Raw genomic sequence first — 16,441 nt, 5'->3', positions numbered from 1 at the left:
AAGGAGATTTCCTCAAAGCCAAGTTCACCGACATCTCCAGAATGTCTCCTTCCACGTCACTACAACTCTGGGTTCACTCTGTTCTCAAACACTGCCAGGGTTCCACAAATGGAAGGGATTTTCTGGCTAAAGATCAACTTGAAATGGCTTTTTATTTTGTTGTTAAAAACCTTAGAAATTTGTGAGTGAATTTGGTAGAATTTTCATCAATATTAAATGACATGCTAGGTTAATTAATATTGAATTTAACTTGGAACTATTCCAATTGTCGTCATTTTTAAATAGAGTCAACTGCATTTATGGGTGTATCCGTAATAAGGTGTAAACATATTTCAAATATGTAAGATAATTCCAGTTGCAGGGAAATATGATTTATGCTAAATATGACTTAGCATCGGAGAAAGCTGAAGTAAAGGGGAGTTTAACCTTTTCTTTGGAAGAAAAAACAAAATTTAGACATGAAATATGGTTCTTGGCTATTAGACACCAGTCAGACCAAGACAGCAACTCCTGTGTAGGGAGAACATACATCAGGGCTGCAGCTGACTGTAATATTTCAAGACTGCATCAGCAGAGAAGCTAGGACAACCCCAGCAGCCTTCGTATGAGGAGGAGATGGAGACAGATGTCCAGGGACCCACAGAGGCTGGCAGTAACATGGCACAGGGGAGAAACCAGGTCTCAGTAAAGCTCCAGGCTCTTTCCCACTCTCAGTCTTTCAGTTGAGTACTGACTGGTCTGCCCACAACCATGAGGACATTGTCCAAGGCCGGGAGGCAGGGGGACCACATAGTAGAAGTATGCATGTGGCTTGTACTGGCAATGAAAGAGAGTGTGTTCCAAAGGCACAGATATAGCAAAGCTTCAAAACAGACTTCAGATCTCCAAAGGTCCAAACTGTATCCAAAACAGAATTTTAAAATATCACAAAACATTTACATCCATACTTGTTCCCAATCAGGTAAACTTCACAATATCTACTGTTACGCCCAAATCCGCAAAGTCCCCACAAAAGCCAACAAGGAGACCGAGTCCCATATGTAAAAGCAAAGAGCCTTTGTTTTAAGCAAGTTTGCAAACTCGGTCTCTCTGTATGTCCAATGTATTGGAATAAATGGAGAGCCCTGAGCTCAGTTAGAATTGGGATTTTATAGTAGTAATGGTGGGGGTGAGGGGTTTCTGAGGTTTAGGATCCCTGATTGGCTGAAATTTGTCTAGGGTTGTCCTGGTGAGTGTGTACTGGCAGGTGGTCTTATCTACAGCGGTTGGAATGTTAGGCATTTCCTTCAGATGACCTGTTCTTGGGTGGTACTCAGCTAATCTCAGCTTGTGGTTCTTCCTGCAGCCAGGCACTGTTTCAGGGTAAACTACTGAGACCCAGGCCTCTTGTTAAATTTATCCATGGCTGAGTCCTACTCTGGCAGGTGATAATGGTTGGAAGTAAAGAACTTTCTTTGGGTGGCCTGCCCATACTTATCTTATCCCACGTCTACCATTTATCAAAAATTCCAGGGCATATGCAGAAGCAGGAAGTCAAACCAATCAATAGACTCACGACATAGATGCAGAAACAGTAGACAGGGACATCAAAACAGTTATTACAACTACATTCTACATAACTGAGAAGGTAGAAGAAAAGCTGAGAATGTTTAATAGGTTTGTAGAAGACATACTGAGAATTATGAAATAAAACATCTGAAGACAAAAGATTTAATATAATTCTTAAATCCATGATGGAAATATATGTTTGACAGAATTATCAAGAGGTTTGATATGTCACAAACAAACAAAAATGTAGTACATTTGTAGATATAACATTAAAAACTATTCCAGCCATCTCTAAGCCAGCACAATCCTTAAGTATATTCTAAATATTTGTCCTCATACCCACAGGTAAGTGTAGTCCCATTCCTCATCAAAGAAACTTCTCTTTGCAATAGATGGGGACTATGACAGAAAACCACAGCCAATCAAAATGCAGAGCTGTGGCGTCCAGTCCCGCTGGATAGTAGCAATACAACTCCTGCACCTTTCACCAGAAGGGGCGGGGAGAGCGTAAGAGCCAGAGCATCAGGGAGTTGATTGTGAGGCTGTGTCTCCTAGTGATGTCAGAAGCTGTGCCCAATTAGTCTCACCAACTCAGCTGCTTAACTATGAGCTGAACAAATGCGTATGTGGACAGGGGAAAGACCACAGGGCCTCAACCCCCACAAAGAGCGCAGGATATTGCGGACTGCTGGGAGCAGAATTAGTCTTCCCGAGGGGGAGCACACCAATTAGTTATCCAATACCAAATGGTCAAGCTTGAAAACATACTTACACGTAACAGTATACAGACTGAGCAGGTTGTATTTAGGAGTGTATATGTATACATACCATATGCATGCACATATATGCATATAATGATAATTAAGGAAAAAAGAGGCCATGAATTTATAAGAGAGCAAGGAATGGTATATAGAATGGTTTGCAGGGAGGAACAGAAAGGAGGAAATAATGAAATAATATTATATTATGATCTCAAACTAAAACATAACTAAAAACACTATTCCAGGTAAAACAGAGGAAGGTAAAACTGAACTTCATGTTGATATTTGAACAAAGGCTATGGAACAATCTCAAATATAAACTAAAGTCTATGCAGAATGACGGGAGTTAGAATTTAAAGAAATGCTCCATACAACTTACTGAACTTGATGAAACATATAAAGTGAAAGTTACGAAGTTCCAGGACCTTAACAAATTTCTGCGTGGACTGGCTAGTGAGGGTGTCTGCTGCCAAGACAGATTACCTGACCATGTAAGGTAATCTCTGAGACCACATGGTAGAAAGAAAGAACCAGCTTCTAGAAATTGTCTTCCGATGACCACATGCATGCTGGAATTTGTTTATGCCCCCCACCCACATAAATAAACGCAATAAAATATTCTTAATGACAGTGGGGGAAATGACCCTGGGATCCTCATATTTTCTTTTCTCAACACCACAGATAAAGAAAGAAAACACAAAAGGGGGGAAAGTAGACAGTGGGAAGGCAAAGGGAAGGGAAGTGACAGTCACTCGTCAGAAGTGGTGCAGCTGATGACGGAGTGGCATCGTCAGTGTCCTAACGGGCAAAAGAGAAGTCCTAACGGGAAAAATGCTGGGGAAATAATGACTGTATTATATGTATGCAAACTGATGGAGTTCTCACTGGACCTGGAAGTACTAACAATTTCACTGTGCACTAAAAAAATAAAACTGATCAGTTTGGGCCACATTTTACTTCCCAGTCTGTTGATCAAAAGCTGGGGCTGCCAGTTCCTAACAGAGAGCGTGGTGAGTTGAACACCTGAAATTCTGGAGCACAGAGCCGCACAGGTAATGACCTGCTATGGACACATGCTATCTATTCCCATCAAAACAGGTTCTGCCCCAGCGCAGGTCACAGCATCACAGTGTTTATTGAATAAACCTTTATGAAGTCTGAACCTTCCAGACCCCCTAGTATGGCAGACCAGCAGTCTGATGGTGTTCCTGTCTCCTCATTGGTGTCTGCTCTCAGGCTTCAGTCAGCCTATAATTCTGACCTTTCTGTCCTTTCACACATTAGTTTTGTAAAGAATTTATCAAAACCCTGCTGCCTCCCCATGTTTGTAACTAGAGTCTGGGTACAAAGGCCAATGAGAAAATTGTTCTCTGGGAATCTTCATTTGCATTGACAAACACACACATAACTTATTAGCATTCAAATGTTAAACTAGAGGTGTGAGGACAATAATGTGGAAGGCAGAGGAAACTGTTTATCCAGCTGTGGAGTTCAGGGAGTTCTCATGGAGAAGGTGCTGACTAGGTGGGTTGTACAGGGTAACACTGTTGAGACATTGACAGATATTTCTGGCTTTTAAAAGTGTATTGATGATGATGATACAGGGATGGATCAATAATTAAGGGCACTGGCTGCTCCTCCAGAAAGCCTGGCTTCATTTCTCAGCACCCACGTGGTGGTTAATAACAACAACCGTTAACTCCGGTTTCAGGGCGTCTGATACCCTCTTCTGACCTCCAAAGGCACCAGACACTCATTTGGGAGCATGCATATGTGTGCCCACAAAGCAGCCATACACATAAACATAATAAAATAATCGAAGACTTTTTACTACCATTTATTTATGTGTGTGGGAAGAGTCCACACTCCTGCATGCGCATTCAAGCGTCCACGGAGACTAGAAGAAGGTATCAAATCCCCTGGAGCTGGAATTACAGCTGGCAATGAGCTGTGGATGCTGGGAACTCAACTCCAGACCTTTGCAAAAGTACCAAGTGCTCTTAAATGCTGAGATATCTTGTATTTATTCAGACTATCATTTTGAAACAATTATTTTCTTGTGCATGTGTAGTCTGTGGCTGAGAACTTGAAACAGGTCACAGTGAGAATGGGAGTTATCCCTGTTCTAGAATATCTGTGGTCTTATCTGAGTCCTCATATTAGAAAGCATGATGCCTGGAGGAATCAGTCAATCACCTAGATTAATTAGCTCCCCTTACATTTCTGGCATCATCATGTCTGTTACAATAGACTTCTTAAGTTTGCCTAAACTTAACTGAGCCACGCTACCTGCTGAATAGAATATCCATCACACAGCCTGATGACTTTTTATTGTCACCCAGCTTTAAGCTCTGTAGATCAGGGAACCAAAGAAGCTACCACACAAGGCAGAGACTGCACTGACTCTTAAGATCTAACCTTACAAGTCACTGACACTTTCCCTGCCTTCTGTTAGTTCTGAGCAACTTAAATTCTATTCTACCAGATTTAAATGACAAAAAGAAAAGTAGACCCCAGGTCATTCTGGAAAAGTGTCAAATTCTGAGGAGTGTGTGAGGTGAGTAGCACTGTGTGTGTGTGTGTGTGTGTGTGTGTGTGTGTATGTGAATATGTGTACATGTAATGTAGAGACTACGCTTTCATTTCTCAGCCTCCCAGACCCGAATAATCACACAGAAACTGTATTAATTACAACACTGTTTGGCCATTGGCTCAAAAATATTTCTAGCTAACTCTTATGCCTTAAATTAACCCATTTCTATTAGTCTGTATATTGTCATGTGGCTGTGGCATTATGTCATTTTCTACATGTCTTGTTTTCTCAGCATCTGACTGGCTGGTGTCTGACCTGACTCTGTCTTCTTTCTTCCTGCATTCAGATTAGATTTTCCCGCCTAGCTCTATTCTGCCCTGCCATAGGCAAAAACAGCTTCTTTATTAACCAATGATAGTAAAACATATTCACAGCATACAAAGGATAATCCCACATCCAGTGTGTATGTATGTTTTTGTGTATGTGTATGATGTATATGCATGAGTGCATATATATATATGTGTGTGTGTGTGTTTAATATATATGATGCAAATGTATATGTTATGTGTTGCGTGTATGATTTGTGCATGTATATGTCTGCATGTGTGTGTATGATATGTGCATGTACAAGTATGAGTGTATAATTTGTGTGTGTGTGTGTGTGTGTAAGTGTGGTGTGATTGTCAGAAAACAACCGCAGGTGTGGGTCCTCTCCTGCCTTATTTCAGGCAGGGTCTGTTGGGTTTTACCGCTGCATATGGCAGGCCACCATTGCATATGAGAAACTTGCTGGCTCTCAAGGATTCCAGGGAATCTGTTTCTATGTCTTGTTTTATCACAAAAGCAGTGGGGTGACAGATGCAGCTTTCGAGGACACATAGGAAGGTCCCCACACTTGTACAGTACAGATGCCCACGTCACCCCTCAGTTCAATCTCTAGAACCTTTACATTTTCTGGGAATGACCCAGGAACATATATAACATGACACGGGAATAATCATACAACGTAGCTTGTGCATATTAGCAATTGTCTCAGAAAAAAGATGCAGACACAAATTAGGGGCTTACATTAAAGAACTTAACATTTTTATTCTGGAGAAATTAGACTTTCAGTTTGTAGGCGTGAGATTTCAGCTTGGAAGTTTGTTTTTGTTTTCAGCTCAGGCCTTGATTTGAGTTATTCTGTGATTTAGAAATACAGATATATGGATTTATTATGTAGCACTGCCAGTAGAGAACGTGAAAGTTATGACTAGGCAATGACAACGTAAACAAAAATAACAAATGAGTGAAATGAATATCTCTGGGTCAAATTGTCCAAGGCTACGAAGGGAAGCCAGAGCTCCAAGGATGACTCTGAGATAGGCAATATGTCAGCAATCCCAGACTTGGTATGCGTGAGGGACCAAGGCATACAGTAACATAGGCCCAGTCAGGTGGTGCCACAAGATCTGCTGATTTGGTCATGGGAGATGCCTCTCCTCTGCAGACAGTTTCAAAGTCACGTATCGAGGTCAAGATCAAGACAATGTAAGCGGCAGGTGTTCCAAGCAGAGAAGACACAGAAATGGGGTGCTCGCTCTGATGTCCTTACTTAAATTAGGTATACTAATTCTTAGTTTTCTGAAGAACAGAAAAGAACAGCTCCGTGCAGTTTGATTTTCATCCCCAGTAGGAAGACTGCAGCTAGAACACTGTTTTCTCTCTTTAATGACTAGTTCTTCTGAGTCCTGTTAGATTTTTAAAGAGACTCACACTTCCTCCTACCAACTCCTGAGACATTATCAATTAACCACATACAGCCCATCGAACACAGCAGAGCTGTAATTAAACCAAATTGCCATGTAGTACCTTTCATTACACAACGACACAGTTTTTGTTAGGACCATAGAGCGAGTTTAATTACACGTCTAGACACCCCCTGAAGTCAGAGCAGCGGTGCTATCTTTGAATCTTTAAAGGGGAGCTTGAGCTTTGGATGACTGCAGTGTTAAGAGATCCGTGATAAGGTATATTTAGGGGATCTATCCGTATCTTTTTAAATTCCACATTCTGCTTTGATGCATACTTAATCTAAGAATTTCTTGTGTATCCATGAATAAAATGGGATTAGAAGAGAAATGTACAAATTTCCACTTCTCATATGTGGTTTCCGTTTCATTTGCAGCCAAATAGTTGGTGCGGGAGAATTGTCTGTATTCTGTCAATCATATTTTGAATGAATGCTGATTGGCCAGGTAGGAAGTATAGGTGGGAAAGCCAGACAGGAAGTAGAGGTGGAGCAAAGAGAACGGGAGTATTCTGGGAAGCAGAAAGCTCCCTCCACAGTTCTGCCCAAACCACCAGATAGGCAAGATGTAAGCTGCCCCGCTGAGAAAGGTACTGAGCCATGTGGCTAACATAGATAAAAATAATGTATTAACATAAACTATAAGAGCTAATAAGTAGCCTGAGCTAATGGGCCAGTCAGTTTATAATCTTATGGAGTCCTCTGTGTGATTTTCTTTGGAGCTTGCCAGATGTGGGATACCAACCGGGACAGAAACCCCAATGAGCAGGCCCTCATGTTACAAATAGTTTTTTCTCTGATGGATCCCAATGTCATCTTCTCCTTTGACCTTTCTTTTTTCTTGTGTGTCCTTATCCACTCATGCACATGTATGCTTATGTTATGTGTTTGGAGGCCAAAGGAAAAATCTCTGATTTCAGCCCCAACATTGTTTTGGCTTGAGAGGCCTCTTGTTCATTTTGCCTGCTCCAGGCTAGCTGGCCAGGCTTCCCAGAATTCTCCTATCTACCTTCCATCTTGTCAGAGGAGCAGGGGATTATAGACAACCACGGTGCCAAGCTTTCTGTGCCTTCTGAGGATCCTAACTCGGTTCCTCACACTTGTGTGGGAGCTCTTTACCTACCTATAGCACCATGCCCCAGCCTCACTCTCTTCAGCAGAGAAACCATGTGCTGTTGTGTCCGACACCATCATCTTCAATACCAGTCCTTTACCTTTGAGCAGAAACTGCCTGTCCCCCAAGACAGGCTTGTGTTCTCTCATTCCCAGCCCTGCCCTGTGTCTCTCAGATCCAAGAATGTACAGATCTTTCCTCTGTGGCCACTCTGGATATTGTCTTTCTCATACTAAAACTTGCTTGCTGCTTATTTCTTTGTAACTGAGGACCATTTTTTGCGCCTTGTCTCACGCTATGTATTATTTTCTAATACAACATCTAATTACCCAAACGTTTCTATCGCCTCAAGCCTGAAATCTCTTTTCTCAGACCTGGCATCGTACAGTGAAAATGAGAAAATGAACTGATCACACATGCGTCCTTTTTAAATATCCTCAGCATCCCCTAGGGAAGCTGCCCTCCCAGCAGGCCCTCGCTCTAATCCTACATGCAAATGAGTTTTGCATGCTGTTCATTAGTTGATGTCGTGTGTGCTACTTCATTTTTCTATATAGGCTTATATTCTGTCAACGTGAGATTTGTGGCTTTAAAGCTGGGCCTGTTTACCATTGCTTTCTTGTATGACAGTTATTTAAAGTGGTAACGATCCATCTAATGATTCCTGTCAAAAGAAATGTGTTTCATTAAAATTTTAACTGAGTGAATGTTTTTAGGTTTTGAGTTGAATTTAGGGGAAAATGGTGTAAATAAAAGCAGTGTCATGGACTTGACTTTTAGACATATAATTACTAAAATGTTATGACACATGTGTTTGAACATATTAGAGAGAGAATGCCTACCTGTGTTCATCCACTCAGGTAAGACTTGTTCCACAGCCAGACAGAGAATTAGGGTCTGAGTGTGCCTCTTCTCTTGTTGGCCGCTCTAGCCAGACACCCCGGATTTCCCTAGCCAGCAGCATCCAGAACTCACTTCTCTGCCAGCCACCCGTTTCCAAGGAGAATAAATGACGGCTTCCTTGTGCTGTGTTGGAGACTAGTTTGAGGGGAACAAATCGGGGTAATGACTTGAAGAAATTGAACCATTTAGGAATATTTTGGAATTAAAATTGACAGAACTTAGTTATGAATTTGATAGAAGCAGATGTGAGAGGCTCAGTCTCTGAGTTCTCTGAGGGCCTCCCTCTTACTAGGAAAACACACTACCGCTCATGCGCACCCAGCACTCAGGAGCTCTTCATTAAGCTGTACTCTTAAGCCTTGTTTTCTTTGTGATGTATATTTTAAAAATCCTAATGTGTGTTGTTGAGCCATAAGATTATGGCAGATCTGAAAGCATCAGAAAGAGATATCGAAACCACAAATAAAATGACACAACTGTAATTTTAACTTATTTTAACTTAATTCATGTAATTAACTTCATTATTTTTCCTGTGTAGTACCTGCATGAAAATGGGATTGTTCATCGTGATCTCAAACCGGAGAATCTTCTCTATGCAACTCCAGCCCCAGATGCACCTCTCAAAATTGGTAAGGAAGTTTTCAAATCTTTCAGAGCAGAAGACGTTTGTTCCATGGATTTTAAGTTGTGTTCTATTGGGGTTTGCCTCTGTCCACTTGCCTCCAACACTTGGCCTCCTTGAGTGATAATAGCATGTCGTTTGTTAGTCCATGTTTTTTTCCGGACTGTTCACCTGATGCTGTGTTCCAGACTTCCCTGGATCATTGCTGGGCTTTCAAATGAGCCCCAGTCTTGGAGCTTAGGAATTATGAGGATCTCAAGAGATAACCTTGGGCTTTTTTCAGATTAATTTATAGTGAAAAGTTGACTTGTGTTTTGATTCTTAGCTTTGAACTGACAAATTATTTGGAGCTTAATCTTATATAATGAAAAACTTTAAAATACTTAGTATAAATTAGTGAATGTAGACTATGAATCTCTTGTTTATATTAGCAGAGAAAACTCAAAGACCATGTTTTCAAATTGTTCTCCCCAGAATGCGGTTTTCTAATCGATGAAAACTCCCTTGTATGTCTGAGTGTTTGTAAAGGACATAGTCTTACAAAGGGTCTGTGCCTGGTCAAATAAGTTAGAAAATGGCAAATGAAATTTCTTTTTATGAATTGCCTTATAAAACCTTAAAAGTGCTAACGTGTAGACCAACATATCATGATTTACACTACAAGACTTTCTCAAACTACTGACTCTAGAAATTTATCCCATATAATATCCAGACAAACCATAAAGATGAAATTTGGGCAATTCTCATCTACTCATTGAAATCAGCTGATTAGGAGAAAATTTATTTCCCATATACTTAATAAAGCAAATTTTCATTTCCAAAGACAGTTGAGAGGAGTTGAGGTCTCCTCAGTAGAGTCTGTATCAAAGCCCTCCTTGGTAGAGTCTGTATCAGAGCTCCCTAAGGTGCTAGGCTTCCTTGGCTCTCCTTCAGAGCTGAGCTGACATGTCCCTAACCCAGACCCAGAAAGACAAATGTCATATGTACTCACTCTTAAGTGACTTTTAGACATAAAGCAAAGAAAAACCAGCCTACAGTTCACAACCCTAGAGAACCCAGACAACAAAGAGGACCCTAAGAGAGAGACATACATGGATCTAATCTACATGGGAAATAGAGAATGACAAGATCTCCTGAGTAAATTGGGAGCATGGGGACCATGGTAAGAGAGTAGAAGGGGCCGGGAGAGGTAGGTAGGGAGGAGAGCAGAGAAAAATGTATAGCTCAATAAAAACAATGAAAACAAAACAAACAAGCAAACAAAAAAGACAAGTGTTAACACCTCTGAAAATTAAGTTGCTCTACCAGAGAGGAGTTGGGGCAGCATTCTGAAAAGCCTGCTTGGCAGCCAGCTCACTCTGTTAATCACTCCTGAAAGACAGTGGACAGCAGGGGTTTCTATTTCCTTTGACATGACTTTCAAAGATTTGATCCTTCAAGAAATCTCTTTAGGTGGATGGATGGATGCTAATTTGGGCAGGAAAGCCTTCCTTTCTGTAGGGCTGTTGTGTTCAGTGACACAGTCATGCACCTCGTGGAAACATGGGTGTATCTTTGAAGTTTAAAATCGCATCCATTCTACACCTGCCTCCCTTGAAGAATGGCCTGGAGCAGCCTTCTGCCATGCTTGAAAGTGAGGTCACTATTTATAGGTCATAACTGTAGCAACTTGGATAATATTTTACTTAGGTAATATACAGAGGAATAAATAGAAAGAATTCAGACTGATCCCCAAAAGGCTTTACTTGTTATATGAGCATAAATTATTAGCTATCAAACATTGGCAACTGGTGTTATTTGTTTTCAATCAGAATAAGCTTCTTTTACATTTCTGTTTATTTCCATGGCGTCTAGGAAAATCTGTATTTTATTTCACCAGTGCGTTAAAGACTCGGGCTTGTGTCACTAAGCCTGTACTCTCTCTGGGAGTTACTGACACATGAACTCAGGAAGTCTTACAAGCACCACAGTTACTGTTCTTAAGAAAATTTCTTTGCATGTTAATGTTTTTGAGATTTAAAGAAAAATCAAGCATTATAAATTATTTGTAAATGTATTGGTGTCATGTTTTTCCAAGTTAAAGGAATGATTGAGTGACTATTTTTTTTTTAGCTTTAGAAAATTGCCTTGTTCCCACCCACATCCTCCCACCATCTGATCAGAAGTAAACAAATACATTAGTTTTGTTTTTGAAAAGCAGAAGTACTTATAAAAGCTGAGAAAAGTCTTGGCATGCTAAATTCTTCTCTTCTGTTTCTAGCTGATTTTGGACTTTCTAAAATTGTGGAACACCAAGTGCTCATGAAGACAGTGTGTGGAACCCCGGGATACTGCGGTATGCTCTTTAATGTTGACATTTTACCTCTATTGAAATCTATTTTTACCTAATGACCTGATTTTACTTGAACTCCCAATGTCTCTATTTATTGATGTTTTAACGTGGTCATTAAATGGCTCGGCCTCGGTCACGGCATGACTAAGGCGTATATAAATGACACTTGGGTCACCCTTTGTCTTTCCTGCGGGACTTGGGAGTGTGGAATGTAGGACACCTGTGTCAGAGTACCTGTCGGGCCACAGTCACTCTAGGGGACTTCTGTGCAGGACGGGCAGCCAGTAGGGAGCAGGGCAGGGCAACAGTAGGGTGTGTGGTCGCAGTTGAAGCCACTCGCCCTTCCTGACTTTCTTTGCTTTTCATTACAAGGGTGTGGAAGGAGAATGGATGCTTTCATTTAGAGGGCACACAAGGCAATGAGAATGGGGCAGCTGCTTTTGCTACCAGAGCTCACAGGCAAAATAGCCTGGCCTCTGGCTCTGGCCATTCAGCTATGTCAAGAGAAAATGACATGAAATATATAAAATGGAAAAATTGATTTATTGCCAGTCTTCTCCAAAGCTGAGAAAAGCCTTCCTTCACAGTCTGTCTCTGCACCCATAGCAGTTTTACAGGTTATAGAAGGGGCACCAGATCTAGGGACTAGGCATAGGTAGTTTCCAGCTGTGGATTCCAACAGTCAGGTGGAGTGGCATCTTCTTCCTGATAGTGTCTAGGGCTTGAGGATAGATACTGATCCTGACCTTAGCATGATACGATATTTCTTCTAGGGAACTGCAACTGCAAAGGACATATAAGAAAACCCCTACTTGAAGTTTATGGCATACATTACTTAGGTTAACCATGCAACTGTCTAGCTGTGTTTCCCAAGAAAAGTCTTCCAGCCACCCTTGAAGTCAACGGTACTAATGCCCTTCCCTCCCATTGCCTCGTCACCCAGGATGAGTGGAAGGCACCCTGTGTAGATTCCTCGGTTCACAGATCAATAAAAAGCTTTTGACTCATACTAACATAAACCACTGCCCTTTTTATCATTAAATTAAAGGTAGCAATACCCTAACCAGACATAAAATAGCTTGCAGACATTACCAAGTGTTCCTAAAGTTGGTGATCAACAAACAGGCAACAAATCAATGAAAATTTTGACTCTAGGCAGAGACCTAAAGCTTCAAGTCATCGCTTGAAAGTCTCCTCCTGGCATCAGCATCTCTTCAGATACTTCTCCTTTTGCTCGCCTCTTCAGTAAGCACATAAAAATTTCCTGCTGTTTGCGCAGGCCACTGCCTCACACAGGAGCAATGTATCCCATACTCACTCCAAAGAAGAGCCTCCCAGGCCCTAGAGAAGCAGGCTCACAGGCCCAGCAGCCATGGTGCCTAAGGAACGTTGTGCCCATATCATATAGATGTGGGCAAAAGCCACTGTGGAAACAGGGAGAGGGAAGTGTTTGGAGTTACTGGACATTTTCTTCTATGGCATCTGTATTTATAGATAAACAGAGAACTACATAATTGACTTATTCTAATAATCTTCAATATGCAGAGATGAGATTGAGAAACATATAATAAAGTATTCCTTGAAACGAATGTATGCAGAAGTGCCCCGAATTTGAGTTCTGGAAAACGCTATCATTAAATTTTTTTTTAACATTCTAATTTTACAAAGGACCAAAAAGGAAGTATCTTTCCCCAAGATCCCACATTTCATTGTTAGTGGACTCAGGCATAAGAATTCAGGTATTTCAAAGCCAAAATATACTGACTGTCTCCTTTAAAAATCAATACACATAAGTCAATATATTATTTATTTTATTATGCAATGACTTGGTTTACATGTTCTTTTTTATCTTTGTTTTTGTCTTGAGATAAGGTCTTGCTCTATAGAGTAGGCTGGCCTCCAGCTCACTGTGTAGTCCATGTTAGCCTCAAACTTGTGGTGAATCTCCTGTTTCAACCTCACAGAGATTCTAGGTGAGCACTACCCACACCCAATGTAACTGTATAAAACTTCAGGTATACCACTATGTCACTGTAGGAAGCAAAAGTCAAAATACACATTCTCAGAATTAATAACCTGGATATCCCTTATCTGTCTCCATGTTCATATACACATTTTATAATTTTGTTTCTAGTAAGGTAGTTTTCCTGGTGGATTTAAAAAATATTTCCTTACAATTTTATTTTTCATAAATACAATAATAGCACAGAATTAGGTACTTATCTTACCATTAAATTTTACATTGTGCCAAGTTTTTTGTTTTTTTTTTTTGAGACAGGGTTTCTTTGTAACTTTGGAGCCTGTCCTGGAACTCACTCTGTAGACCAAGCAGGCCTCAAACTCTCAGAGATCCACCTGCCTCTACCTCCTGAGTACTGGGATTAAAAGTGTGCACCACCACCACCCGGCTGTGCCAAGTATTCTTGTTCTAGGTCATATGGCTTCTGAAGTTGAGTAGCATGTTGGTTAATAGTAAGTTCAAAAAAACTTAACGTAACTGTGGTTTAGCATCTGGAGTCACAGGGCACCTCCTGCTTGACAGTGTCCCCTAGACATAACAGGAAATAGACTTGTGAAATCACAATATTGTTGTCTGAGTAAGACTGGTATAACGATGACTCCAGTTGTCATGCCAGTGTGGACAGGGAAATTCCACATGGTTTCACTCCTGTGTGAGGGACTTCGGGTGTCCAATGGCTGCTGCGAGAGGGAGAATCACTTTCTTCCAAGGACAGCATTCTGTGTGTCTTCCTATCCCAAGTGGTCAGTTCTGGAACTGTGTATATATAAGCAATGCTAAAAATGGACTCAGTAGGTTTGATATGCATGTTCTCAATAATAATTAAAGAAGAGATCGTGGGCTTGTGAGAAGTGGGGAGCGGTGTGGGCTGGAGGAGTGAGAAGGGGTGGGAGGGGAGTGATGGAAGTGCAGTGCTCATGTATAAAGCTCACACACAACCCTTTTTTAAAAAGTGCTAGTTATGGCTTAGACAAGGGAGAGGATGGCATTCTCATGCTCAGAGTCTAAAGATAAGCAATCCTGAGGGCTTCCACAGCTGTGACTGTGTGAATGTTACTGATCTCTGTTGGGGACTCAGACTTTGTCTCAGTCCAAGTTAGCTGCTTGAAGTCAGTCATCTCTGTGTTCTGTACAACAGGAGGGGGGAAAGACCAAGAGCAAAAAGAAAACAACAACAAAAACAATGCACATCTTCTTATAGTCAAACAGACTTGTTGAAACTCACATGTGATTTATGTTTCCATCATATTGCTCATATGTATTCAGCTTCTATACTCTGAGATTCTGGCAATGTTCCATTAGTGGGACACTAGTGTTCTAAATTAACTGAGAGTTCTGTTGCTAGGTGACGTCATATATTTTCAGATGCTGTAACAAAATATTTTAGACAGGGTTACTTGCAAACAACAGAAATTTATTTCTCTCACTTCCAAAAGTTTGGCAGTCTGGGATCAAGAAACTGGCTTATTATTTTTCTAGCAAGGTTTTCCTGCTTTCCCTTAGATAATGCTGTCTGTTTTGTCCTCACGGGGTAACAGTTGGTAGTTTCTCTTGAGCCTCTTCTTCTGTAGGCACTAATTCTACTCATGTAGGCTCCACCCTGAAGGTCTGATTCCCATAGCAAAGACCCCACCTCCTTAATCTGTCACCTTGGGGAGATAAAGATTTCATCATATGACTTTTGAGTCAACACAGATATTTAGACATTAGCATTAAGATTGAGACGGTGCACTGAAGGTACAGATTGGTGGTAGAGTACTTATTTAGCATGAGCAAAGCCTTGTGATTTATTTGTCTTACTTCAGTAAAAGAAGAGCTGGGATCAAGCAATGCATTCCTTCTGCCATAGACTGATAAAGCAAAATTTGCATCCTGAGGATCAAGTTTGAAGATGGCTCACTGTGAAGTTTGCTGGGGGCAGATTTTGGGTTTGTTTTTGGTGGTTTCTGTTTCCCTTAGAACTCTCTTCTGACCATGTCTCTTGAATGCTTCCCTCCTATTTGTGCCATATATTTTATTCCTGCCTATAATAATTCATATGTCTCTATTTGTCTATTGTATGTATTTCTTTTATGCCTACAAATGTCCAAGATTGTGGGATGAGGGACTAAATTTAGTTGTACCAAATATGATTGTTCATTTATCACCAGTAATTAATTACTGGACAATTAAGAGTAAAGTGAGAAAAGATGATAAAGATTTCCCACAGGAAAAAAAAGGATAATTAGCATACAATAGTCATTGTTATTTTGCAACTGCTTTTATTGTTTTTCTAAAAAATAAAACTCAGAAGTTAACTACTAGGGAATAAATCTGGGAGAACTGGGAAACAATCATCTACTCTCTTCTCCATCTTCCCTGATTGACAAGACCCTCATTTCTCTCCTTGCTCCTCCTTACTCCCCCCGTGTATCCCTCTAGCTTCTTCTAAGTTCACTGGAAAACTATGGTTCACTTCGGCCAGGATAATATGGGCTCTGCCTACTGAACTAAGGTCTGATGCCATTGGCAGTTTCAGGACAGCAATAGAAAAACTCCTCCACAACATTTCCCTCTTTTGTCTGAATAAAAAGGTAGGGTTTTAACTCTAACACAGTAAAAATATGTATAATAAAACAATTATCAGGTATTGTCTAAATAAAAAGGAAAGGTATTGACCCTCACAAAATAAAACTATATACAATAAGAACAATTATCAAGTAAGAATTACATTCAAAATGTCCAGTCCATTTGTATTTGGCAAATTCAGAGAAAATACTCCATTATCTATCCTCTTTTGTTGAGTCCAAAGTTCTGTACCTAATGTACTTTCTATATAA

The 16,441-nt window shown here is 40.6% G+C and overlaps 1 protein-coding gene across 3 annotated transcripts in view; it reads left to right on the top strand.

Moving 5' to 3' along the window:
• The window catches only part of Camk4 (calcium/calmodulin dependent protein kinase IV), a 233,821-nt gene that overhangs the window by 180,566 nt on the left and 36,814 nt on the right, over positions 1 to 16,441 (top strand). For all 3 annotated transcript variants that reach the window (XR_015734720.1, XM_087896176.1, XM_087896175.1), the window contains 2 exons: positions 9,187 to 9,277; positions 11,531 to 11,605. Coding sequence is in view for 2 of the 3 variants with exons in the window: in XM_087896176.1 (XP_087752302.1) it covers positions 9,187 to 9,277; positions 11,531 to 11,605 (166 nt within the window). In the remaining variant the exon portion in view is untranslated. The remainder of the gene's footprint in view (positions 1 to 9,186; positions 9,278 to 11,530; positions 11,606 to 16,441) is intronic.

This window comes from Myodes glareolus, chromosome 13 (genome assembly GCF_982192425.1).
Source record: "Myodes glareolus chromosome 13, mMyoGla1.1, whole genome shotgun sequence".
NCBI lineage: Eukaryota > Metazoa > Chordata > Mammalia > Rodentia > Cricetidae > Myodes > Myodes glareolus.
The sequence above is the reverse complement of the archived record's forward strand: the minus strand, read 5'-3'. Positions and strand labels throughout refer to the sequence as shown.